The sequence below is a fragment of the Callorhinchus milii genome, unplaced genomic scaffold (assembly GCF_018977255.1).
Source record: "Callorhinchus milii isolate IMCB2004 unplaced genomic scaffold, IMCB_Cmil_1.0 Scaffold115, whole genome shotgun sequence".
NCBI classification, from domain to species: Eukaryota; Metazoa; Chordata; class Chondrichthyes; order Chimaeriformes; family Callorhinchidae; genus Callorhinchus; species Callorhinchus milii.
This window is the reverse complement of record NW_024704856.1, coordinates 101,339-128,253: the sequence shown is the minus strand read 5'-3', so window position 1 is coordinate 128,253 and position 26,915 is coordinate 101,339. Positions and strand designations below refer to the sequence as shown.

The 26,915-nt window shown below is 43.8% G+C and overlaps 2 protein-coding genes across 2 annotated transcripts; both read left to right on the top strand.

Annotated features, from left to right (window-relative positions):
• The first annotated feature begins 16,076 nt into the window (after positions 1 to 16,076).
• On the top strand, positions 16,077 to 18,913 carry LOC121851767 (probable G-protein coupled receptor 139). Its single transcript, XM_042345842.1, has 2 exons — positions 16,077 to 16,089; positions 18,015 to 18,913. Exons 1-2 carry the CDS (start codon positions 16,077 to 16,079, stop codon positions 18,911 to 18,913), a joined length of 912 nt encoding a protein of 303 aa, XP_042201776.1.
• A 7,333-nt stretch (positions 18,914 to 26,246) lies between these two features.
• On the top strand, positions 26,247 to 26,835 carry LOC121851766 (tripartite motif-containing protein 5-like). The gene is made up of 2 exons (XM_042345841.1): positions 26,247 to 26,657; positions 26,743 to 26,835. Exons 1-2 carry the CDS (start codon positions 26,247 to 26,249, stop codon positions 26,833 to 26,835), a joined length of 504 nt encoding a protein of 167 aa, XP_042201775.1.
• The last annotated feature ends 80 nt before the right edge of the window (positions 26,836 to 26,915 follow it).

Sequence of the window (26,915 nt, the reverse complement as noted above, 5' to 3'; positions counted from 1 at the left end):
CGCCAACTCCTCCATATGCAGATAGTGATTGCGCGGCTGATAACAGCAATACCACACTCCAAACTCCCATATTGCTGGGATCAACACACTTACAGACTCGAATTGAACTGCCAAACTTTAGAGTAACAAGTGAATGCAATATGACACAGTTGCGTTGTTCAAATTATGTAATTTGTTTATTGGCTGATAAGGTAACTCAGCAAATAACGAAAGACAGAACGGAAACTGTGTACAATTCAGCTACTGGTACAAGTATTTTACCGGATAAAATTCCCGTGTTTATTTGCCACAAAATTTGCAATAATTCTCGAAGAGTCTGTCAATGAATAAAAATACCAACCTGAAGAGAACACTTGAATTTCTTCCTTGAAAATTAACCGAAGACCGATACATGATTGAATTCTGATATTTTAGAAGCCACCTCGATCCCCTCCTCACCCAATAACCACACATGAACTACACATCTATGGCTCCCTCCCCATTGATCCACATCACTCGCTCTCTATATCACTCTGTTACATTTCTAACATTCTTAGCATATAACTTTGGTCATTTATTCAACTTGCATCATCAACACCAATTTGAATAATCTCCTCATTTATTTTTTATTGACGTTTGAGCACGTGAATAGTTTATGTTTAAAACATTTTTCTGGTAGAGCTGCAACACGTAATTGCTGCTTGTTGACTTTGGGTGATAGTAGTTTCAAAGGAATCTGGAATAAAATAATAATAATAATAATATCAAAGAATCTGGAGGAACATTCACAGAGCAACAAGGATGCTTACAAAATCATGGAGCCCCATTCATCCGTTAACTGGAACCTACTTGACAGTATATCCCGCGAAACCCTTTGAGATGGCGTAGTAGTGCTCTATGACGATTACAAGAATTATTTTTATTGCAGCGCACCGCTTGAAATAAAATCCAGGCTATCAGTTGCCTCATTAAATTATGATTCGTTGTCAACGTTTCAAAATTTACAGCGAGTTACACATATTTCCCTTTATTTAAATAGTTTAAATATCTGTTTAAATGGATAGATCGCTAGATATTTCACATCCTCTCTGAATTTAGATTGTGTTGAACCGTAAATGACGGTGTTTGTGCAGCAACTCAACACTTTAAGAATGTCTGTCACTTGATGGACAACATACACTGGGTCTCTGTAACTTTGATAGAAATAATTGTTTAACGTTCGTGATAATACGAAATGTAAAACTTCCATTAGCCACAACAGGATGAAGCTGCCTGATATGGCGAAGAGTAAGATGATGGATCTTCTTCGGTTCTCCATCTCTGCATCATTGCCACTATTACTTTTCTGGTGCAGGAGGTTTCTGCGGATTCTGTTGGCCGCTAAAATGTGTCTGACTGTCACCACGTTCATCAGCAAAATCAGAAAGAATGGAACAAACGGGGTTATTATTGTGACAAACCAGTGAAATACAATCCATGTGCGAGAGGTGTAGTAAACCGCTTTAAACTTGCAATACCAAGGCACTTTGTTCAGTGTCTCTCTGGGCTCAACCATGAAGTACCAGGGAATGCTGATGAAACAGCTCAGAGAAGATATCACCCCTAAAACTACGGCTGCTGTTCTCTCGGTGCAATAATTTGTTTTCAGTTTCCGCCAACGTATAGCGACCAGGCGGTCAAAAGTGAAAGCCACTGTGAACCAGACTGACATGTGTGTCACCGCCGACATCAGCACCAATCTGAGTGAACACACGGGAGTGATGTCCAGAAATGTGTGATTGAAATAAAGAGAATGTATCTGGTTCAAAACCACATCGTTGATGGCGAACAGGAGATCGGCCACTGCCATGGCCACCATGTAGAGGGTGATACATTTTGAGAGCCCACACTTTCCCCGGGACAGGACCACAATGGCCAACAGATTCGCTGTGAGAAAATGGAACAGCAAACAAACATATTTACCTGTGCGCTGCGTAAGTTGATGGTATTTTGCTCAAAGTTCATTCACGCAGCAGTTTCCCATCAATACTCATGGATTGATGGGCCCATTTAAAAAAAAATTCAAAGCATTAATAAGGAATATTGAAATGATCAAACACAGGTATCTCGCTTGACAGGCGACTTCGGTAACCACTGAGCTGCAGATATTATTTAACCAATGAACTACAGACGAAAATAACCGGTAACATGTTAGAAGTTCTGCCGAATTCCCTCTCTGTCGCCTGTTCTGTTGGACATGAAAGATCTCCTGTGACACTACCAGAAAATAGAATGAACTATGTCCACATTTCCTGGCCATGTATACACCGAATAAAGTGTGTATCCTCAAATATTTATTGCGTTTCTCTGGTTGCAATCATGTTAACATCTGACAGGATATTGTCAAGTATATGCATTGAATATAATCTTAAAGATGTGGAACCTATTTAGTATCAACATGTGTTCCTGCAGATGAGAACATAAATCCGAATATTCACTTCCACTAATTGAAGATGGCGTTAAAAATCCACTGTATAATGTGAAAAGAATTCGCCTCACACACAGCATAATTCGCAATAACGTCAAAAGAAACAGAGGGCTTAATCGAGCTATTTATAGTCAGACACCGAAAATTTCGAGATTGTCCAATATTTTTCTCACTGGTCACCCCAACCCCCTCCATTCACAACATCCAACTCATTGAAAACAATTCCAAACATGTCCACTCTCATACAATCTCCGCACACCTTTCACTCCAGTCCTCGCTAGGATTCCCTGCCTCCTTTCCAGAAAACACATTAAAATAAAGATACTCAAAATATTTGCAAACCATTCCCTGCCCTGGCATACCTCTGTCTCTCAACCTACTGACAGAACTGGGTCGCTCATCCGATCAATCCTTCCTCACCACCAGACATTCTTACAGCCAATGTGTCCTGAAACACTGGAGGCTCAATGTCTCCAACTCACACCCTTTTGAGCGCCCGTCAGATTAGACGGAAAGATATTCTTTTAGGACTGTACCTACGGTCACCATTGTAACACACATAGTAACGAGCAGACCCTCAAAGAAGAAGAGACACACTATCAGTCTCACAGCGAGAGGGGAGCGGGTTCAGCAAACGACAATATCTTATCTTTATAGAGACATCAAAAAGACCTCAGTGGAAGAAAAGTCACAGCTGGAGAAGCAGATGTGTGTGCCATGCGCAACCTTGTGGTACATCGGGATACAAGTAAAATTTGTATCTAACTAATTACCTGCAATACCGATAGCTGCAAGAATAGGATAATAAACTATCATTATCCGAAAAAGTGTTGGCAGATACTGCCAAGGAAAGAAGGCTAACGCTCTCAACATTTTGTATCACCAGCGGATACGCTGTCAGTGCTGGACACTCAAAGCTGCCAGTCTTTATATCCCAGAACTGTCTCCACTGGGAATAGGCTACATGCACAAATGATTGTGAAACACCAACATTTCTCTTCTGACACGAACTGCTGACTGGTTTCCTTGGAGGATGTAAGCAGGATCTGATGGGGGCTGAGCCACCTCAAAGGTGACGTGTTCAAAAAGAGAAAGCAGGAATGAAATCTAAACCGTGTAGTGGTCAGGGTGTGACTGTGTCTGAGTTAGGCCAGTTACATATTGCATTAAATGACTGTCATTTTGGTTTGTGATCAGAGCGCATGAATGGCGGCTGAAGTCACTGTGACAAGATGGGTTTCATAACCAGGCTCGTGGGTTAAGTAAAAAGAAACGGTTGGTCTTGTACTTGCCCAAAATCCACCACAGATTATTGTTCTTACCCAGTGAGAGTGAAACCAATATTGTCCCAAAGTGTGAGAGCGTGGATGCACCTGTTGTGCAATCTCTCACTGTGCTAAATCATATCATATTATTTCATAAGAGAAAACTATGTGTTCCGTGTTTCAAAGAATCAACACTCCCTGCTTGAAGTTTCTGACTCCCTAGGGTGCATTTTCCATAGATTAACTATCCGCTAACTGAAACAGTGTTTGTGTAAATTTATTCTGAATGTCGCCACTTCAGCTTAGTGAAGACAGAAATCATGTCTCCGCGAAATCATCTTTTTTTGCGTTTGTACATGGCCAATATACTTGGACACACCTCATAGTCCAGGCCCTTCAGTCAGTCAATTATTTTGGTTGATAACCTCTATATCTAATAGCCGGGGTCATCAGCACACTTTCCCCTGTGGGAAGACATGCTGTCCATCCTTTGCCTCCTATACTGTGCCCAGCAATGTCAATGCCAAAACGTCTTGGGTTTGGCAAGAGGGACAGTGGATGGATTATTTGCCAGCTGTTTCCCTCATTGACCTGCTTTGAAGTTTTTACTATGTCATCTACAGCCGGGCCCAATCACTCACTCTATTTTGGCTGCCCTGGACTTCAAGAGATTTTCTCTGTCTTCAGACAGATGGCCACCGAACCTCAGGTAACGACAATGAGCCATTGACTACACAGGCCCACATCCCTGGGATCATTCTGGTACATCTCCTCAGCATCCATACCAACACCTAAGTATCTTTCATTGTATGAGAACGTGCACATATGAAAACAATGCTGCAGGTGCAATCTATCGAATGATATGCACATACGTGCCATTGCAGGTTGACTTTCTTTACCCTTTGGTTCTACCTATAAAATCCAGTACACGGTCAACTTTTATATCGACATTTCGACACCCATTGATGGGAAGTATATACAAGTTCACATTCTCAATTGCTTGGTACTGCCAGCCTCCAAATCCATTTCCTACTCTGCACCAAGCAAAGCACTGCCGTTGTCGTCCTACATTGAATATTTGATATTTCGAGCTCAAAATCAGCAGTGGTCCCAATAAACAACATTGGGGGACAGCACTGCAGACTTCCTCTTTTCAGGAAATCAAACGTTCACCACCACTTCTGCTTTCAATATCCCAGACAATTCTGTTTCCATGCTGACACCTTCCTTAAAACCGTGGCTTCTATTTTGCTTACCAGTGTCTTATGTCGTACTTTCTAATACGTCTTTTGTAAATGAATAACAACACCAATTGCAGAAACTTCATCCACCCTTTCCGTTACCTTATCGAATTTTTTGGACCGTGTTGGCTGTTCTTTATTAAACCATATTTTTCCAAGTGACAATGTATTTTGTCCCGATAAGATTGTAGTCTCTACAAGTTGCCACAACATGAAGTGATTTTGACTGGTCTGAAGTTACCGAATTTATCCTTCTGCCACTTTTTGTACAGGGAACTAACACTTCCTTCCACTGGTAGCACGCTGGCGTACAAAACGAATTGAGAGGTTTTCCCAGAGACTCCGTTATTTCCAGCCTTTCTTCCTTTCAGTCAACTTGGATTCATCCCGTCTCCTCCTAGTGACTTATCTACTCTGATGCCGATTGATTTTCAGTAACTTGATTTTTCTTGACCTATCCATTTTTTTCCCTCTTATCTATCCTGTGGCATTGGCTGCATCCTCATCTTCTGTGACCACTGGAGAAACATCCGTCTACTCCTTTGAAGGTTGTGTCCCCAATGACAATTTCACTCAAACTCTTCTCTGTGTCCAACTGTGCATCCATTTGTTTCGGCTCCTCTCCCCTGTGTTGTCATCACCCTGACCGATTTTCAGTACGTTGGACAGGTTTCTGTAAGCCACCTTTCCATGGGAATTCTGGACTGCACGTCCCCTCTTCCGACTGCAATCACAAACTCTTTCTGAGCCCTATTTGGCTGTTGGATGAAAACCACCTGAATCGTTAGGTCCATGAACACATCAACATTAACAACTTACACTTATGCCTCGCCCTCCACACATGTTGGCGTCTCAATGCCTGATTTGTAGACGTGGAATTCGGTGCAGTGGTGACCGTAAGCACGGATGGAGTTCCAGTTTTTCAGGCATGGCACGAAATGTGGGAGGATGTTCCAGATCTATGGACGTAGTGACTGAAAATGTGAACTCTGATGCTGGGACGGAAGGTGTTTGGGTCCGTCATGAAGCTTGTACCAGTAGAGCCGAGTAGCCAAGTTGTGGATTGTGGAGTGTGGAGTTCGCAGATATAGAGAGATGCCAGGGAGTGAATGGATTTGATCACGTTTATGAAGATCCTATAGTCGATCCTTTCGTTTATGGGGAGGCAGTGGAGCAAGGCCCCAGCTGATGGGCTGTGGTTTGGGATATTGTCTTTCGGAAATTATCAATCGACAACAGGAAGGAGGCATCATGATTGTCATCTTCTCTGTCACAAGTTTCTTCAAAACTTGACTTGCAAGGAGTATTGAGAAATAATGCATTTGGAACAACTCTATTTCGAATTTGATAATGCTGATGTTTATAGCGCTGGCCCATAGTTGATATTAAGTGCATCCAATAATCTTTCAACATAACAAATTGCGCGTTCGTTGGCAGTTTTTCTACATTTTGAAAAAAATTCATGAGATCTCTTCTGTCATGTTCCACAGCTATCAAAACGGCTCTCCACAAACCTTACATTGAATGTAGTAAGAGATGCATAAAGGCAGTATGAGGAAAAAAGCTACACGGGAAAACAAGAGCAAAAGGAACTTTTCATATTAAACAAAGGAGAGTCAGTCATGGAAACGTGAGCCGGATAGAGACAGATAAGCGTTCGATTATATTGGAAAATAATGAAATGACAGTCCTCTTAAATGAATACTTTACTTCGGTTTTCATAGAAGGTTAAGTGGCCAAATTACCAGCGGAAAAATGAAATAATAATAGCAATGTTTGCTTTTGATATGGCCAGCATCACCTCTTCCAGATGTCTCAAAGCGCTTCAGAGAATACGCTTTAATCAATTGACTATATATTTGTGGGGGAAACACAGCAGCCAATTGCACATAGCAGCCTAACACAAAGAGTCTTGGATTGAAATTGACCAATTTATTATTGTTTTGTGTTGGAGGGATTATTATTAGACGTTTTTTGTAAGGAAACTTGCCAAAGTTATCGCCCTGCCTGGAATTGAACCCAGGTTTCTCGCTTGCGGGAGAATGCTCTAACCATAGAGTTACAAGACTCCTCTGGTACCCAGAAGTAACTTAAATGGAGGAAGTGGATAGTTTTACTATAAATTAAAAAGGTAATGGATAAAATGATGGGCTAAAAAATGAAAGTTTTGGCGGTCCTGTTAAGTTCCACCCAAGGTGCGAAAATAAGTTGTGCAGGAAATTGGGATAGATGCATTAGTCATAATTTTCCAACGCTTCTCTATATTCGGGAACTGTACCATTGGATTGGCGAATTGCAAATGTCACTCCATCGCGTAAGATTTGTGGGAGGCAGAGAGAGGGAAACCAGGTGACAACAAGCTTGTCAGCTTAAGTTGAGTCGTGATAAAGTTACTGGAATCTCTCATCAGGGTTGAAGGGATTGAGTACTTGTTCAAATATGAGCTGATCAAAGGGAGTCAGCATGGATTACTGAATAGTGTGAAATGCCTGACGGTTCCAATTGCCATGTTTAAGGCGGCCACTAACATGGTGGGTGAGAGATGGATGGTTTCTACATGGGCTTCCAAGAAGCCTTTGATAAGGCTCCGCATAAAATGTTATTTGCAAAAAAATAATGTGCATGGAATGGGAGGTAAATTGCGATATGCTGGTAATTGAATGGGGAGCAGGAAACGGATAGAAGTGATAAAGGAAACTTCTCTGTTTGGGAGGACCCAACAAGCGATTCCCGAAAGTGTCTGTTCTGGGCCTCCTCATTTAATTCTGGTTTTTAATCAACTCTTGTCATGTTCATCAATCTCTGTACCAAATTCCCTCAGAACGTGCTTCATATGGAGGCAGCGTGTACAAAACAATAACTTTGTGTCATTGTTTTCTCCATTTTCAGTTCGTTGATATTAGTTAGTTTGTTTATTTGTTTATTTGTTTATGTTTTTTATTTATTTTATTTCTTTGATTTCTTTCATTTCTTTTATTACTTTAAGTATTTATTGATTTGTTTGACAGGATTTTTATTTTTATTTATATAGAATTGACTTGTGAGAAGGAACATAGAGATGTGCATTCAAATTTGCAAATGACACAAGTTTAGCAGCCACATTTAATTGTGTAGATGGGTGCAGGAAGATGCAAAGGGATTTAGCTAGATTTAAGGAGTGGGCAGCACTGTGGCAGGTGCAATTCAATGTTGGGAAGTGCGAGGTCATACATTATAGGTCCGAAAATACAAAACAGTTTATTTACTAAGTGGTGACAATATTAGCACTGCAGAAGAGCAAATGTGGTTGGATGTCCACGTACAGAACTTACTAAAAATAAGAGTACATTGGCAAGAGGTTATAAAAAAGTAAAACGGGATCTGGGCCTTTATCTCAAGGTGGTTGGAATATAGAGAAGAAGAAATGATCCCTCAAACATATAGAATCTTGGTCAGTTTCTCTCTGGAGTAATGCGTTCAGTTTTGGGCATCGCAGCTCAGGAAGGATATGTTGGTAGATCGAAGACTAAACAGAAGGACAAAAAGGCTGCAATGGCTAAATTATGCAGACAGTTCGCAAAAACTTGTTCTCTAATCCTTTCTGCTTACAATGTTGAGAGACGATTTGCTTGAGGTTTTGAGATCGATAAATTTATTGATTAGGGTATGTACTGACGCACTATATCCTCTTGTTGGGGAATCCAAGACAGGGAGACACACACTTGAAATGAGAGTTTGGCCATTTTAGGGTGAAATCAAGAGGCCGATTTTGATCCAAAAATGTCGTGAAAATCTGGAACGTTCTGCCAAAAAACGCTGTCGATGCCCCCAATCCGTTGACATATTCGTGGAGTCCTGTATCTCAGTGGTTAGAGCACTCGCTTTACAAGCGAAGAGACCTGAGTTCAATCCCCGGCAGGTCACGGCAAAACCTTGAGCAAGTTTCCTTACTTCACACAGACGCGTGATAATAATCCCTCCAAAACCAAAAACAATAACAAGTTGGTCATGTTCAATCTACGACTGTTTGTGGGATAATGCTGTGCGCAATTGGCTGCCGCGTTCGCCCACAAATATACAGTCAATTCACTTTACAGTATGTTGTGTGAAGCGCTTTGGGACATCCTGCCGACGTGAAGCGCAATATATCAAATGCAAGGATTATGATTATTATTACTAATATATTGAAGGCTGAGTTGAATTGATATTTGTTAGGTGAGAGTATTAAGGGATATTGAGTTGGGTGGCTGATGGGACTCGAGGTGGAGACCAGGAATGATGAATAGAACATGCAACAGGCTCGAGGGGCACAAAGAATTCCTCCTGTTTTTGTACTTCCCTCCATATCCTGAATCACTCTTGTTGACCACTGGACAATGCATTCTTCACCGCCTGACAGGACTTCTCAAATACAGTCTTTGCCGATTTCCCCAGTTCCACCAGTCAGAGGATCCAACTCATCCAATACCACGCTGTAATATATTCTATAACCCCTTCACGCAATTTCTAGCCACGGTTTACTGAATCCCCGTCTGCGAACGGGTCGATTTCAAAATCCTCAAGCTATTTTCCAAATTGCTTCAACTCCCTTCCTTTCTGACCTGTTTACACCACTGACCAAAAAACGCGCTCCATCCCCTCAACTGGTTCCAACCTTCTCCATATCCCTCGTGGTCCCTCGTTGTGTCAGACCTCAGGAGCTGGATTTACGCGAATTTCCTTCAGCTGAACGTTGACATGACGGAAGCCACACTATTTGGCTCTCGACAGCGTCTAAAATGGCACAGTTCTCACCTCCTCCGTTTACCTGACGTTCCCCTAAATCTCTCCCAACCTATACGCAACCCATGCGACAGATTCGACGCCCAAATGCAGCCCTGTAGCTCAGTGGTTAGAGCACTGGTTTTGCAAGCGAGAGACCTGAGTTCAATTCCAGGCAGGGCGAAACCTTGGGCAAGTTTCCTTTCTCCACTCACATAAAAATAATCCCCCCAAAAACAATAATAAATTGGTCATTTTCAATCTACGACTGTTTGTGGGACATTGATGTGCGCAATTGGCTGCCGCGTTCGCCCACAAATATACAGTCAATTCACTTTACAGTGTGTTCTGTGAAGCGCTTTGGGACGTCCTCTCGACGAGAAAAGCGCTATATCAAATGGAAGTATTATTACTATTAATTATCCTTCCTCCCCAGCATCCGCTCCCCATCAGCAACACAGCTTTCTTCCACCTCCGACGCATCGCCCGTCTCCGCCAATACCTCACTCAAAAGACGAAGAAACTCTGGTCTATGCCGTTGTCAATTCTCGGCTGCACTATTCCAACGCCCTCCTCGCCGGCCTCCCCCCACGGCCATCCGTAAAACACAGTGCGTACAATAATCTGTCGCCAGTATTTGTACCCGCAACAAACTCCGCTCTCCGATTACCCCAGTCCGTGGCAGACTGCACTGGCTCCCTGTCCCACAGTGGATCGACTTCAAGACCCTCAATCTTGTTTTCAAATCCCTCCTCTCCTCTACACCACCCGACTTCTCTGCCCTCTCTCCGCAAAGCAGTACAAGTTGCCATCGCGCCATCGGTTATGGCCTCCTCATTGTCCCCCAATTTCTCCGCTCCACCATCGGCAGCCGTTCCTTCAGCCACTGCTCCCCGAGGCTCTGGACCTCCCTTCCTCTCTCCCTCCGTCTTGCCCCCTCTCATACTATTTTCAAATCTCGGCTGAAGATCTTTCTTTTCGACCGTGACTTTGGTCACCTTCCTCCCCCTCCCACTGGCTCGACCCCGGGATCCGTTACTGTGATGCCCTCCGAAACGCCGTCTGGCCTGGGGGGGCTCTCTCTAAATCCAAATGGTTATCGTTGTTGTTGTTGGCTCTTTGTGAGAGACAGACAAATACTCTGTATGCGAGAGATGGAGAGGGACTGTGCGTGTGAGAGTCAGAGAGACTGTGTGTGTGAGAGACAGAGAGAATATATGTGTTTGAGATAGAGACACTGAGTGCGAGAGGCAGAGAGACTATGTGTGTGAGACAGAGAGGGACAGTGTGTGTGTCATAAACAGAGATAGACAGTGTGTGTGTGTGAGATGCCCCTGAATCTAACCTCCTCTGACACCAGCACAAACACTGCAGATCAACATCAGAGAGTCAGTACATTCCCCGCTTTCCCCAACTCAGTCAGAGAGAGAGACAGACACAGAGACACAGAGACAGAGACTGTGTGGACATGTGTCTTTCTCTGTGTCTCTGTCTCTCACACTGCCTACAGCTCCCAGGATGCGCCGCGCGGCCCGAACCCGTCACCAGAGGGCCTGAGCCGTGAGGCATGCCGGGAGCTGTAGTTTCCGGGTCTGTGCCGCAGGCTGTGGCTGTGATTGTGACGGCACAGAGAGGGACAGAGAGTGACTGTGACTGACCAGTGGTCGCCATGTCCTCTCTCTTCAAAAATAATAACAATAAAACTTTGCATTGGATACAGTGCCTTATCACAGCTTCTCGACGTCTCGATGCGCTTCACAGAATAGACGATAAGGTGTAGTGACTGAATATTTGTGGTGAAACGCGACAGCCAATTGCGCACTGCAGCGTCCCCACAAACAGTCGTCGGTTCAAATTAACAATTTTATGATTTTTTTTNCAGGGATTATTGTTAGGCTTTTTAGTGATTTTGAATAAGAGACATTAAAAANTAGTAAGTGAATAATAATCAATAAATAATAAATAATATTAATAATAAAAACTGGGCGTTTTGAAAAAAATTCTTCACTTTGAAAAATAATTCCCACTCTCTGTTTCTCTCTCTGCCTCTCTCTGTGTGTCTTTGTGGTGCTACCAATTTTCGATCTCTCTCCCTCACTACACTCGTCACCAACGGTCACAATATGCATGACTTGATGACAGATCAGACTGTTATATTTATACGAGGCCTGTTATACAGCGATCAGGATATGATAAAGAAAGCAGGGCCTGTCTGAAGGTGGTAGGACAGGTAGAAAACTCTTTCAAAAAAAGCGGACTAGATTCCAAGCTTGATCAACAGAGGCATATTATACAAACGTCAGGAATATATGACGTACTGATATAAATCATTGGTTGAGCCTCAGCTATTGTACTGTTTTCGGATCACGGCTCCAAACATCAGGAAGGATGTCAAGGCATTGCACAGGATGCAAATGAGATTGACCAGGATGGTACCAGGATATAGCAACTTCAGTTATCAGGAGAGGCCATGGAAGCATTAATCTCCCTGGAGCAAAGAAGTTTAAGTGTTGAGTTAATAGAAGTATTCCCAATTTTGAGGGGCTGAAACAGAGTAAATAAGGAGAAAATTTTGCCACTGGCTTGTCGGTCGGTAACGAAAGGGCACAACTTAAAATAGTTGCTGAAAGAAACAGATGGGAGAAGATGAAAATTATTTCCAAGCAGCAAGTTGCTTCCATCTGAAATGCATTGCGTGAACGGGTTTTGGAAACCGATTCAATCCAAACTAATTATGTGAGGGTGAGGGTGGGGCGAGGTGGGGGTGGGGGGGTGGGGGGGGGGGGGGGAGGGAAACTCTCCTGAACTATTGGGAGAGTGCAGGTGAGTAGAGTTGACTTGGATAGTCGCTTTCAGATAGCCGGCAAAGACAGTGTGGTCTGAATGGCCTCCTTCTGCTCTGTATAATGCTGTGATCCTATGATTCTCCGAATGACAAAATCCAGTCCCGAGCACCAACTGAACTGATCCTAAATGAAAAACTTGACTTGAGATGGGAAATTTCGATCACGACGCTTCCATATTCATAAATCAACGACTTTTTAAAAAAATTCTACAGTTTAATTCCTTTCGTGTTATATAATTTGTAGCATAAATACAGTGCAGACTTCTGATCATAAATTTTGTGATTCGCTTTCATAAAATTAGTGCTTTGTTAAACTTTTAACAGCTGCAAACAGTGGCAAAAACTATGTTCACATAAAATCACTCTACTGTATTTAGTCACTATATTATGGCTCAGTTTCATTTGACATAACAGGCGGAACTCGAAGATGTCTATCTCACAATATTAAGGTGAACATTAAATGTCATATCACCGTGTAGAAGCAGAAGGAATTCAATATATTAGCGGACCGAGCCGATCGGTGAAAGCTGAAGTTTAATCAAACAAAATGTAGGATTACCATTTGGGCAGAAAGGACGAGGGAAGGTTACACATATTGACTGGCAGTATCTTGCGAGTAGCAGAGGAGCAAAGGCACATTAGAGGTGGCTTTATCTCTGTAACTGGAAGTGACAAGCAGCATATCCTTCAGATTGTTGGATGACGAAATATCTGTGGAAAGCTGACAGTATTCTTGGTTCTATAGGTAGAATCGTAGAAAGCATAATTCAGCTGTCAATGGCATATTTGTGCATATCATTGGTTACATTGCAACTGCAGCGCTGTGTTCAGATTTCTCGTATTAGGAAAGATTATAAGGTATTGCAATGGATGCAAAGGAGATGAACAAGAATGTTGTCAGTGAAGAGGGCCAGTTAATAAATATCTGATGGTGTGTTGCCTTATATATGGTGGTCATCTGTCTGATCAGTCCAGAGCAGACAAAACAAATGGTGTGATTGAGCTCGGCTGCAGATTCACCAGTAACAGCTTCAAAGCCTGTCACTGAGAGAACTGGCTGGCAAGCGTCCAGATGCCTGTCCTTGTCGCATCACCTAACCTATATATATTATGTGAAACTGGGTACATGATAGGAGAGTAAATATAGTCAGAATGTATATCGCTACGTCGGATGTGCTGATGAACTGTTAGATACAGAATAGGGCGAATTATGATTTTGGGAACAGAGGAACTGGACTGAGAGAAGGGACTAAGTAAATATGTTCACACTGGAAGAAGGACATGGAAAGGCAACGTGATTGCTGTCCTTAAGATTCTAACATGGCCATATAACACAGATCATTACAGGCTGTCTCAACTTGTCCAGAATAGCAAAACCCGAGGACACGGCCAGCAAATGAAGGGGGTAAATTCAGTATGATTCTCCGAAAATATTATTTCAGTGAGCGATGAGTGAACACCGGGAACAGACTCCCATGGGAGATGATTGCAGCAGCAAGTGTTGATTCTTTCAAGCACACACTAGAGAGATTTTATTCGGAATATAACAAAAGGAAATATAGTACATAGATTGTTCGGGGCATATGTGCACTTCACCGCCAGAGAGTTGGACGAACTTGATGCAACTTTTTTTCTCGTGAAGCGTATCTACTGGTCAAAGGCACTTTGTTTTTTCACGTCAAAAGAATATCCGAATGCTTCACATGATGTCGTTTTGCATCTGTAAGGAAACACGTCTGTGCAGTTGCACAGCAATATCCCAAAAGCTGACAAAATACTGTGTTGAAATAATTTTGAAATTCTATGGAATATATTTTTCTGTGACAAATGATTCACTTTGATCTTGTTAAACTCGGACAGAATCTAAGATGCACCTGAGCTACTACTCTGGGGACCCAAAGCATTTCTTCTAGCAAATCTGTGCCTTTTCTCTCCGGTATTAATTAAAAGGATTGTGAGTCTGCAGGGAGAGAATGAGCATTCAATTACAGAAACTGTCTTATTTCAATTTGTAATATATATATATGGATCTTTATCAGATGTTCTAAAATCAACAGCAAATTAAACTTATACAGTGGCCTCCACTCGTGACAGAGTATCAGTTATTGAAAGTGGGGTTATAAGAATATGCATCAATCAAACAAACAGTCAATCAAAATTCATTCAGCTTTATTGCTCAGTTCTCTGGGAGTGTGGATCAAGAATCAATAGATAGCAGTAATAAAGAAGAGCCATCACGTTCTAACAAAGCGGATAGCTTATCTATGAAGTAACGAAGAGGGTGGAGGAAGCTTATACAGATCGTGCACTTTACATGGAATAGCAAAAGGCTTGCAGTAAAGTGCTATATAAGACACTTGTAACAGAACAGAAGCCCACGATTTTAAAGCGACGGTGGCAGCATGGAAAAAGAATTGTCTCGGATAACGAAAGCAGAGAGTGGTGGTGAAAGGTTGTTTTTCTCTGTCGAGGGAATTCTGCAGTGCTGTCCCCTCGTGATGTGTATTGGGACAACGGCTGTTTTTGATCCCTAGATATCAAATTTCCATTGTAGTTAGACAACGTTAGCGAATAGTATATCTTGAGATAATGCACCATAGGGAGTCAGAAGCTTGAAGTGGGGAGTGTTGATGCTTTGAAATATGGATCACATATTTTTCTTTTATGAAATAACATTACGTGATTTGGCACAGAGTGAGATTGCACAACAGATTCACCCACTGTCTTAGTTTAGGACAATATTGGTTTCACTCTCACTGTGTAAGAACAATTCTTTTTGGTGGATATTGTGCCAGGACAAGACCAACGCTTTCTTTATATCCAACCCACGGGCCTAGTAACGAAACCCGTCTTATAACATTGACCTCAGCCAGCATTCATGCTCTCTGATCAGAACCCACAACCACAGTCATTTACTCAACATGTAACTGGTCTGACTCAGACACAGGCTCACCCTGACCACTTCACGTGTCAGCTTTCATTCCAGCTCTCTGTAGTTCAACACGTCACCTTAACGCTGGCTCAGGCCCCATGAGATCATGCCAACCTCCCCCAAGGAATCCAGTCAGCAGTTCGTGGCAGCAGAGGAACATTGGTATTTCACAATCATTTGTGCAAATATCTTACTCCCAGTGGAGACAGTTCTGGGATATAAAGTCTGGCAGTTTTGAGTGTCCAGCACTGACAGCCTATCCGCTGGTGATACACAATGTTGAAGGCCATAGCCTTCTTTCCGTGGCAGTATCTGCCAACACTTTTTCGGATAATGATAATTTATTATCCTATTCTTGCAGCAATTGGTATTGCAGGTAATTAGTTAGATAAAATTTTTACTTGTATCCCGATGTACCACAAGTTTGCACATGGCACACACATCTCCTTCTACTTCTCCAGATGTGTCTTCTGTTCCGCTGATGTATTTTTTGATGTCTCTATAAAGATAAGATATTGTCGTTTGCTGAACCCTCTCCACTCTCGCTGTGAGACTTATAATTTGTCCCTTCTTCTTTGAGGGTCTGCCCGTTACTACGCGTGTTACAATGGTGACCCTAGGTACAGTCCTAAAAGAATATCTTTCGGTCTGATCTGACGGTCGCTCAAAGAGTGAGTTGGGGACATTGAGACTCCAGTGTTTCAGGACACATTGGCTGTAAGAATGTCTGGTGGTGAGGAAGGATTGAATAGATGAGCGAGCCAATTCTGTCAGTAGGTTGAGAGACAGAGGTATGTCAGTGCAAGGAATGGTTTGCAAGTATTTTGAATATCTTTATATCAATGTGTTTTCTGGAAAGGATGCAGGGAATCGTGTCGAGGACTGGAGTGAAGGGTTTGCGGAGATTTTGTGAGAGTGGACATGGTTGGAATTGTTTTGAACGAGCTGGATGTTGTGCATGGAGGGGGTTGGGGTGACAAGTGAGAAAAATATTTGAGCATCTCGAAATTTTCGTTGTCTGACCATAAATAGCACGGTTGTGCCCTTGATTTATTTTGACGTTATTGCGAATTGTGCTGTGCGTGAGACGAACATTTTCATATTAATAGAGTGGAATTTTTAGCGTTATCTTCAATGAGTGGAAGCGAATTTTCGGCTTTATGTTCTCACCTGCAGCTCCACACATTGACATTAAATGAAGTCCACATCTTTCAGATTATACGCAATGCATATACTTGACATTATCCTATCAGAAAGTAACATGATTGTAACGAGAGAAGCGCAATAAATATTTGAGGATACAAACTTTATTTGGTGTATACATGGCCAGGAAATTTGGAGATAGTTCATTAGATTTTCTGGTTGTGTCACAGGGGACCTTTCATGACCCACAGAAAAGGCGACTAACGGGGAATTAGGTAGAACTTCTTACATATTACCGGTTATTTTCGTCTGTACTTCATTGGTTAAATAATAGCTGCAGCTCAGTGGTTACCGAAGTCGCCTGGCATTCGAGATACCTGTGTTGAATCATTTCAATATTGCTCACTAATGCCTTGAATTTTTTTTTATGTACCCATCAATACTCATGATCCATGAGTATTGATGGGAAACTGCTGCGTGAAGGAACTTTGAGCAAAATACCATCAACTTACAACAACAACAACAACAACAAGATTCCATTTATAAAGCGCCTTTCACGTCAGGAGGACATCCCAAGGCGCTGCACAGTTGGGTCATGACCCGAGCAGGGGGGAAATGGTCAGGGTAATGGGAGGGAAGGGAGGGAGCGAGGAGGGGGAAGAGAGTCGAGAGGGGAGCTGAAGGCTCGGTCAAAGAGAAAGGTTTTGAGACCGGCCTTGAAGGAGGAAAGGGAGGAAGCAAGGCGAAGGCACTGGGGGATAGAGTTCCAGAGCCTGGGGGCTGAGAGGCTGAAGGCCCGACCACCGATGGTAGGGCGATTGGGGCGGGGGACGTGGAGCAGACCAGAGCCAGAGGAACGGAGGGTACGGGCAGGTAGGTAGGGGGATAGTAGTTCGGAGAGGTAGGAGGGAGCAAGGCCGTGAATGGCCTTGTAGGTGAGGATGAGGATCTTGAAATCAATCCTCTGGGGGATGGGGAGCCAGTGGAGGCGAGCGAGGGTGGGAGTGATGTGGTCCCGAAGCCTGGTGCGGGACAGTACACGAGCTGCAGAGTTCTGAATGACCTGCAGCTTGTGGAGGGAGGTGGCGGGAAGGCCGGCGAGGAGACAGTTCCCATAGTCCAGCCTTGAGGTGACAAAGGCGTGGACCAGAGTTTCAGCAGCGTGAGGGGTGAGGTAATGCCGTAGTCTGGCGATGTTCCGGAGGTGATGGAAGGCGGTGCCAGTTGTGGTGCGGATGTGAGGGAGAAAGGACAGCTCAGGGTCGAACAAAACGCCGAGGTTCCTGACTGGCTTTGCGAGGTGGAGAGTGCAGCCTTGGATGCTGCTGGTGTCCGCGCCTGGGGTAAATATGTACGCAGCGCACAGGTAAATATGTTTATCTGCTGTTCCGTTTTCTCACAGCGAATCTGTTGGCCATTGTGGTACTGTCCCGAGCAAAGTGTGGGCTCTCAAAATGTATCACCCTCTACATGGTGGCCATGGCAGTGGCCGATCTCCTGTTCGCCATCAACGATGTGGTTTTGAACCAGATACATACTCTGTATTTCAATCACACATTTCTGGACATCACTCCCGTGTGTTCACTCAGATTGGTGCTGATGTCGGCGGTGAAACACATGTCTGTCTGGTTCACAGTGGCTTTCACCTTTGATCGCCTGGTCGCCATCTGTTGGGTGAAACTGAAAACAAGTTATTGCACCGAGAGAACATCAGCCGTGATTGTAGGAGTGATTTCCTCTTTGAGCTGTTTCATCAGCATTCCCTGGTACTTTATGTTTGAGCACAGAGAGATACTGAACAACGTGCCTTGGTATTGCAAGTTCAAAGCTGTTTACTACGCCTCTCCCATATGCATTGTATTTCACTGGTTTGTCACAATAATAACACCGTTTGTTCCATTCTTTCTGATTTTGCTGATGAACGTGGTGACAGTCAGACACATTTTAGCTGCCAACAGAATCCGCAGTAACCTCCTGCAACAGAAAAGTAATAGCGGCAATGATGCAGAGATGGAGAACCGAAGAAGATCCATCATCTTACTCTTCGCCATATCAGGCAGCTTCATCCTGTTGTGGCTGATGGAAGTTTTACATTTCATATTAATGCGAACGTTAAACAGTTATTACTATCTAAGTTACAGAGACCCAGTGTATGTTGTCGAACAAGTGACAGACATTCTTAAAGTTTTGAGTTGCTGCACAAACACCGTCATTTACGCTTCAACACAATCTAAGTTCAGAGAGGATGTGAAATATCTAGTGATCTATCCGTTTAAACACATATTTAAACTATTTAAGTAAACGTAAATGTGTGCCACACGGTCTAATTTTTGAAATGGTGACAACGAATAATCATAATTTAATGAGTCAACCGATAGACTGCCTTTGATTTCAATCTGTGCGCTGCAATAAAATAATCCTTGTAATCGATATACAGCATTGCCACGCCATCTGAAAGTGTTTCTCAGCATATGCTGTCAAATAGATTCCAGTTAACGAATGAATGCGGCTCCCTGGTTTTTAGGCATCCTTGTTGTTCTGCGAACGTTCTTCCAGATTCTTCGATATTATTATTTTTATTATTTTATTCCAGATTCCTTTGAAACAAGGCTTACCCAAAGTCAACAAGCAGCAATTAATGTTTGCAGTTTAACTAGAAAATTGTATTAAGCATAAACTAATCATGCGCTGAAACATAAATAAAACATAAATGAAAAGAAGATTCAAATAGGTGTTAATGAGGTAAGTTGAATTAATGACCAAAGTCATATGTTAAGAAGGTGAGAAATGTAACAGAGAGAGAGAGATGGCGAGAGATGTGGATCAGTGTGGAAGAAGACATTTATCTGTTGTTTAAGTTGGGTTATTTGGTGAGGAGAAGATCGAGGTGGCTTCTAAAATATAAGAATTCAATCATGTATCGTTCTATGGGTAACGTTGAAAGGAAGAAAATAAACTGTTCTCTTCACATAGGTATTTTTTAGTCAACGACAGAGGCTAATAAATTTTGCAAATTATGTGGCAAATAAACGCTGGAATTTTGTCCTGCAGAATACTTGTATTAGCAGCTAAATTGTGCAGTTTTCCGTTCTGTGTTTCGTTATTTGCTGAGTTACCTTATCAGGCAATAAACAAACCACATAATTTGAACACCGCAACTGTGTCATATTGCATTCTCTTGTTATTCTAAATATTGGCAGTTCAATTTGAGTCTATAAGTATGTTGACCCCAGCAATGCTGGAGTACGGTATTGCTGTTATCAGCCGCGCGGCAATCACTATCTGCTGATGGAGGAGTTGGCGGTCACTAAGTATGTGATTGATTAGAGATTTGCTCGCCTTCCTGACCCACTGCAGCAATGGCCTCTATTATTCCGCTCTCCACACTGAAGCCTCCCAACCGCCGGGTCCTGCTGCTGCCACACGAGGAAGTTCAACAGGGAGGGAGCGGAAGGTAAACGGTTAGACATGGTATCTCGCCAAAAAAATTCACCACCGGGACACATGCGGCCCGCGTGCCGCCATTTGGACACCAATTTTGTCAAGTATCGAGGCAGTGCATTGTGCAAGTAGCTGTGGCTGTCAAATTGCAGTGAAGTGGAGCGTCCAATTTGTATTGATGGTGCTGTCAGCCAGGATACCAGGAGAAACTCACATCTATTTTTGACACACGTCATTGTACAGAATATTGTCAAACAAGTATATATATATATATAGTCTTACCCACAAATACACGCGCAAACAGCAACTCCTACACACAGCTGCACAGATACACAGAAGTACAAACAACAATAGATAAACACTCACAAACACACACAGATATGCAAGGAGGGAATGAAACACACAGGCACATACGCAAACAGAGACACACACACATACTCACAGAACACACACACAGACACAATCACAGTCGCAAACAACAACAAGAAAAACATCAACAACAACAACAAGATTCCATTTATAAAGCGCCTTTCACGTCAGGAGGACGTCCCAAGGCGCTGCACAGTTGGGTCATGACCCGAGCAGGGGGAAATGGTCAGGGTGAGGGGAAGGAGCGAGGAGGGGGGAAATGGTCAGGGTGAGGGGAGGGAAGGGAGGGAGCGAGGAGGGGGGAAATGGTCAGGGTGAGAGGAGGGAAGGAAGGGAGCAAGGAGGGGGGAAATGGTCAGGGTGAGGGGAGGGAAGGGAGGGAGCGAGGAGGGGGAAGAGAGTCGAGAGGGGAGCTGAAGGCATGGTCAAAGAGAAAGGTTTTGAGACCGGCCATGAAGGAGGAAAGGGAGGAAGCAAGGCGAAGGCACTGGGGGATAGAGTTCCAGAGCCTGGGGGCTGAGAGGCTGAAGGCCCGACCACCGATGGTAGTGCTTTGGGGCGGGGGACGTAGAGCAGACCGGAGCCGGAGGAACGGAGGGTACGGGCAGGTAGGTAGGGGGATAGTAGGTTGGAGAGGTAGGAGGGAGCAAGGCCGTGAATGGCCTTGTAGGTGAGGTTGAGGATCTTGAAATCAATCGTCTGGGGGATGGGGAGCCAGTGGAGGCGAGCGAGGGTGGGAGTGATGTGGTCCGGAATTATGGTGCGGGACAGTACACGAGCTGCAGAGTTCTGAATGACAAATTGTATAGCGCCGTCCATGCCACGGGTTGTCCAAGTTACATACACGCGAACAGCCAGAAACACACATTGAACAGATACATGATAAAGTTTGGTAAAAGTCATGCCAAGCGACTGCAAGAAGGTTGGAAGGCAAACGAGATGGATTTCCGTCAGCTTTGGCTCAGGAAACTCCTCCTATTTTCTTATGATCTGATGATCGTATCGCAGACAGATGTGAAATAAAGTGAAACGCCGTTAATATCTAATGGTTCCTTCTGATTAAACTGTCAGCGGGAACATTTGCCACGGATCAGAGTTAATCCCGCTATCATTTGAACAGGGACTGAACTCAGGATAAACTTCTCTGTGGAAGTGTGCTTGAAAGCCTAAGGATGAGATATATTATCAGTGCGGCAGAATGCCATCTGTCCCCCTTCAATATCCAGGTGGACTCCCAGGACCAGGGCTTCTCTCTCAGGCGGGTACCAGTTGAGGTCAGAGCTTCATATTCATCGCCAATTCTCAGTCACAATCCAAGCTTCAATCTTTTTCTGAACTGTCACACAACGGGACAGGTATGAGCCCTGAAGTTCTTCATTTGATCATCACCGAGACACACTGGTGCTCAGGCAGCAAGACGAACGTATCAGGACGTCTTAAAAAAGCTGACGGTCACCACATCAATTAAATTTTTCACAGTACGATACAACAGTATCGCAATTTCTTGAAAGAAAATTGTTTCAAGTTGATTACGAATTTATATTAATATACGTGTTGCAATTTCGGAGGCCAAATGCTCACGGTATTCATCAACCGGGAGGTCAGAACTAAATGGGGTGATTTGGGGAAAGATGATCCCTGGCGAGGGGAAAGATATAGTTTTTGGGACAGACTTGGATAAGTTAAACCAGGGTGTCAGACAAAACAACTGCGGAATGGAGATATAGGGTGAGTCCAGAATAGCTGACAGAACCATAGTGTTCGCAATGTGAGGTATTTCAAGCATCCTGGTAATGTTGGAGGGTAGTAAGTAGCTTCTTGTCTGTGTTGTCCTGTAGCTCAGTGGTTAGAGCACTCGCCTTGCAAGCAAGTCACCTGGGTTCAATTCCAGGCAGGGCGAAAGCTTGGGTAAGTTCAGTTACTCCAAGCGCCTAATAATAATCCATCCGAAACGAAACAACAATAAATTGGTCATCTTCAATCCACGGCAGTTTGAGGGACGCTGATGTGTGCAAGTGGCTGCCGCGTTTCGACCAAAAGTATACAGTCAATTCGCTTTACAGTCTATTCTGTGAAGCGATTTGAGACGTCGAGAAGACGTGAAAAGCGCTATATCAAATGCAAGGATTATTATTATTATGTCACAAGTCATGTCACAGGATATACTTCAAAGCAAAGTGACTGTGTATTTTGTGAGTGAAGGTGGCAGCATAGTTCTACTCAGTAACTTCCCACAGACAGCCATGGAGTGAACGTCCAATGTTATTGCGGGTTTGTTGTATCCGTACCTGTGACAGCCATTGTAAGGGGCTGTTTCTCCGTTAGTAAAGATATAAACTGCAGGTCTGGGCTGTGTGGGTAACGCCTTCAAGTTGGGACACAAGAGAACTCAATACAACATGGTTTCACAGTTCAAACTAACAGGATTGACATCAAGTCTACATTCTCAACCGTCCGATTGTCAGTGAAACAAACGGCCCAATTTGAGCTGATGCTGTTTGTTGATAGTATATTTATGTTTGATTTCCATGTTGGTTTTGCCCTTTGCTCTCGTGCTGTGACTGTCAGCAGTAGAGATGAACAAAACGCCGCGGGTTCCGCTCTGCACATCCCCTGTGGTTCGTTACCCCAGCGCCTGGTTTCCAGTCTTTCTGTACTAATAGCGGGTCAGAGTCAGAACCAAAAGCCGCGGCTTGAATTGTTGACTGAAAACCCTCAGACATCTCACTGAGGCCAACTATGCAGCAGTGAGAGTAGTGGCCACTCTGTGTGCTCTGCCTGTCCCGGGCTGTATGGGTGTGTGTGTGTAAGGAGGGCAGTGTATGTACAGGAAGGGCAGAGTGTTTGTGTTTGTGTGTGTGTAGGGATTGCATATGCCTGTGTGTGTGTGTGTGTAGGGAATGCAGTGTGTGTGCGTTGGGAGAGCAGTGTGTGTGTACAGGAAGGGCAGTGTGTTTGTGTTTGGGTGTGTGTAGGGAGTGCAGGTGTCTGTGTGTGTGTGTGTGGTGGGAGGGTAGTGTGCACACTGTGTAAGCTGCCTGCCAGCTCGAGGAACATTTACAACTTTAGCGCTCACTCCCAACCCCCCAACAAAACCGCCACCGCTCCCATTTGTCTGACACACACAAATACACACACATAATCCCGTCACCGTGACCACCCGGGTCTCTGACATACTCACCAACCCATCAAATATAGAGTCCAAGCCTTTTACGGATAAACAAAGACTAGTACACAAGTTTGATATATATAGAGCCGACTGTAAAAAAGAGACCAGGCCCGTTATATAAAGATATGGCCTATTATAGGGAGACCAGGCATGTTAACCAGAGAACAGGCATTTTATACATAGAACAGACTCTTATTGAGAGACCAGGCAGTTATACACAGACCAGGTTTGCTTTACAGAGACCAGCCAGTTATAAAGAGAGCAGCTTGTTAGAGCGAGTCCATAGATTTTTAAAACAGACCAGTGCTGTTCCACAGGTATCAGGCCAGTGTTGCATGACCAGGCAAGTAATGGAGACACCTGGCATTGTATACAGAGCTAGACGGTAATACAGACACCAGGCCTGTTATAAATAGACCAGACTGTTTCATAGAGAAAAGGTTGTTACAAAGAATCCAAGCTGTTGTACAGCTTATTGGCCTCGTGGCCTCCTATGCGCAGACAAGCCTGATGTACATAGACTAGAGCAGTTATACAGATACCAGAGCTTTCATACACAGATCAGACTTGTTATAAAGAGGACAGGCCTGTTATACTAAGGCCAGGCCTGTTATACAAAGATCAGGCCTATTATACAGAGGCCAGGCTTGTTATACAGAGACCAAGCCTGTTATACATAGACCAGGCCTGTTATAGAGAGACCAGGCCTGTTATACAGAGACCATGCTGCTATGCAGAGACGAGGCTGCTTTACAGTATCTAGACCTGTATAACTCGACCTCTGTTATACAGAGACCAGGCTATAACATAGAGAATTTGAATTTTGTACACAGACAAGACCGATTACACAGAGACAAATCTGTCATACAATTTCAAGGGGTTATACAGAGACCAGGCTTTTACATAGATATCAGGCCACTTATACGGAGATATTACAGAGGCCAGGTCAGTTATACACAAACCAGCTTTTATATAGGCATAGGCTCGTGTTATAGAGACCATACATATTACAGACCAGTTATGCAGCGTCCAGGCCAGTTATACAGTGAGCTGCTCTTTACACAGAGACGAGAACTGTTATACAAAGACTATGCAAGTTCTACAGGAATCAGGCCTTTTAATACAGAGACAAGGCCTTCCAAACAAATACCAGGGAGCTTTATAGATATGAGTCTTGTTATACAGAGATCAGGCTGTTACACGTAGACCAGGACTTTTATGCAGAGAACAGTGCAGTAATACAGAGACAAGGCTTGTTACACAGATATCAGGCCTCTTGTACATAGACTAGTTATGCCATACAGAAACAAGGACTGTTATTCAGAAACCAAGCTGCTTTATAAAGACCAGTCATACAGAGACCGGTGCTGTTCTTTCGAAACCAGATCAGTTATACAGAGCCCACGCTAGCTTTAAATAGGCCAGGACTGTTATGCAGATACCTGGTCTACTATACAAGACTAAGCCGATATACATATACCTGCCTTTTATACATTTATATTGAGATCAGGACAGTTGCACATAGACGATGCCTTTTATAAAGTGATCAGGCCTGTTATGCAGAGACTAGGCTTGTTTCACGGAGATCATGACTATTATACAGAGAACAGAGCTTTTATACGGAGACTAGTGCTGCTGTGCAGACATCAGGCCAGTTATACACTGTGCAGTGGTTTTGTACAGAGACTTGACATGCTATAAAGAGACGATAGCAGTTATACAGATGATAGGTTGTTATACAGAGACAAGAAATGTTATACAGGGACCAGACTGTTATAAAGAGATCAGGCCCGTTATGCAGACATCAAGCCTGTTATACAGACACGTGGCGTTTTTTTTATAGAGACCAGGCTTTAATAAAGAGCTCAGGGCTATTATGTGGAGTCCAGCACAGTTACACAGAGATCAGGCGTGTTGTTCCTTCAATACACCTCCACGATCTTGTTCCACCCTACTTCACCAACTTCATAACCGCATATCAGACTGTCTGCTCCCCTCCGCTCGGCAGACACCGGCCTGCTTCAGGTCACCCGTAATTCCCGCCCCACCGTTGGAGGTCGGACATTCAGCGTCTGTGTCCCCACACACTGGAACTCTTCCCGCTTTCCCTCTGCCTCACATCCTTCATGTGCCGTCTGAAGGTCTTTGTCGTCCACCGTGCCTTCAATTTCAAAAGCCCTCATTGCCTTACACGGCCCTTCCTCCGCCACCTCCTTCAATCCAACTGACTGGGACACACAATTCACTCAAAAAAGGTCGGCAGCTTCACATCACCCCCCCACCCAACCCAATATCCGCCTCACCGTGCGAGATTTCAACCATTGCACATGTCGCGCACCAGAAAACCATCTCAGAGATACGAGATCTTACAAACAACCTCAAATTAACACATTTGATGGCGCTATTTTTCATCCTCCCACCCATTCCCGCCCCACCCAACATGCACACCACCCCTCCTCATAGTACATCTCCTTCCTTGCTCGGGTGTCTTTGTCATTGTACAAGGTTTTCTCTTCTTCTCTTGGGATCAAAGTCACAGCCATTGATTTCACAAGAGACTATAGGAGCGGTTTTGTCAGCTCAGTGACTGGGAGCCGCCTACACACTCACACCGAAACCGAAACCAGTTTATGTCAGGAAGTGCTGAGGATCAAAATGGCTTCCGGTCTCCAGGCTGAGATCTGGACCGAGGAGATCATTTGCCCGATTGGTCTGGATTTCTTCACGGATCCTGTTAGCCTGGGGTGTGGCCACAACTTTTGTCGCTCCTGTGTCACCCGGAGCTGGGAAAAGCAGGAGGAAAACTACTGTACTGTTTGTCAGGAGATCTTTCCAGAAAAGAACCTGAGAGCCAGTTGGGCCTTGGCGAGTCTAGCAGAGAAAGCACGAAATTTGATCCTGACCCCGACACAGACGGAAAATAAACTTCACTGTGAGAAACACCGGGAGGAACTGAAGCTGTTCTGTGAATCTGACAATAAATTTCTGTGTGTAGTTTGCAGTCATGAGCAGGAACACAGAGGCCACAGCTTCCTACCCATTGAAGAAGCTGTTGAAATCTATAAGGTAGGAATACTCCTCAAGAAGGATGATACCTGATCCAACTGATATTTTCACCTTCAAACAGGTTAATTCTGTGTATTTATTCCAGGATAAACTGATATCCTCCTTAGCTTCTCTCACACAGAGGAAGGAAACTGTTTACAAGCAGAAGCCAAACAGAAAGAAAAGATTTCACAACTGAAGGTGAGATCAGATGAGAAATGACCACACAGCAACGCAGCTCGTGCTTCCAAACCCTACTCACACTTCACAAAGCTTCTG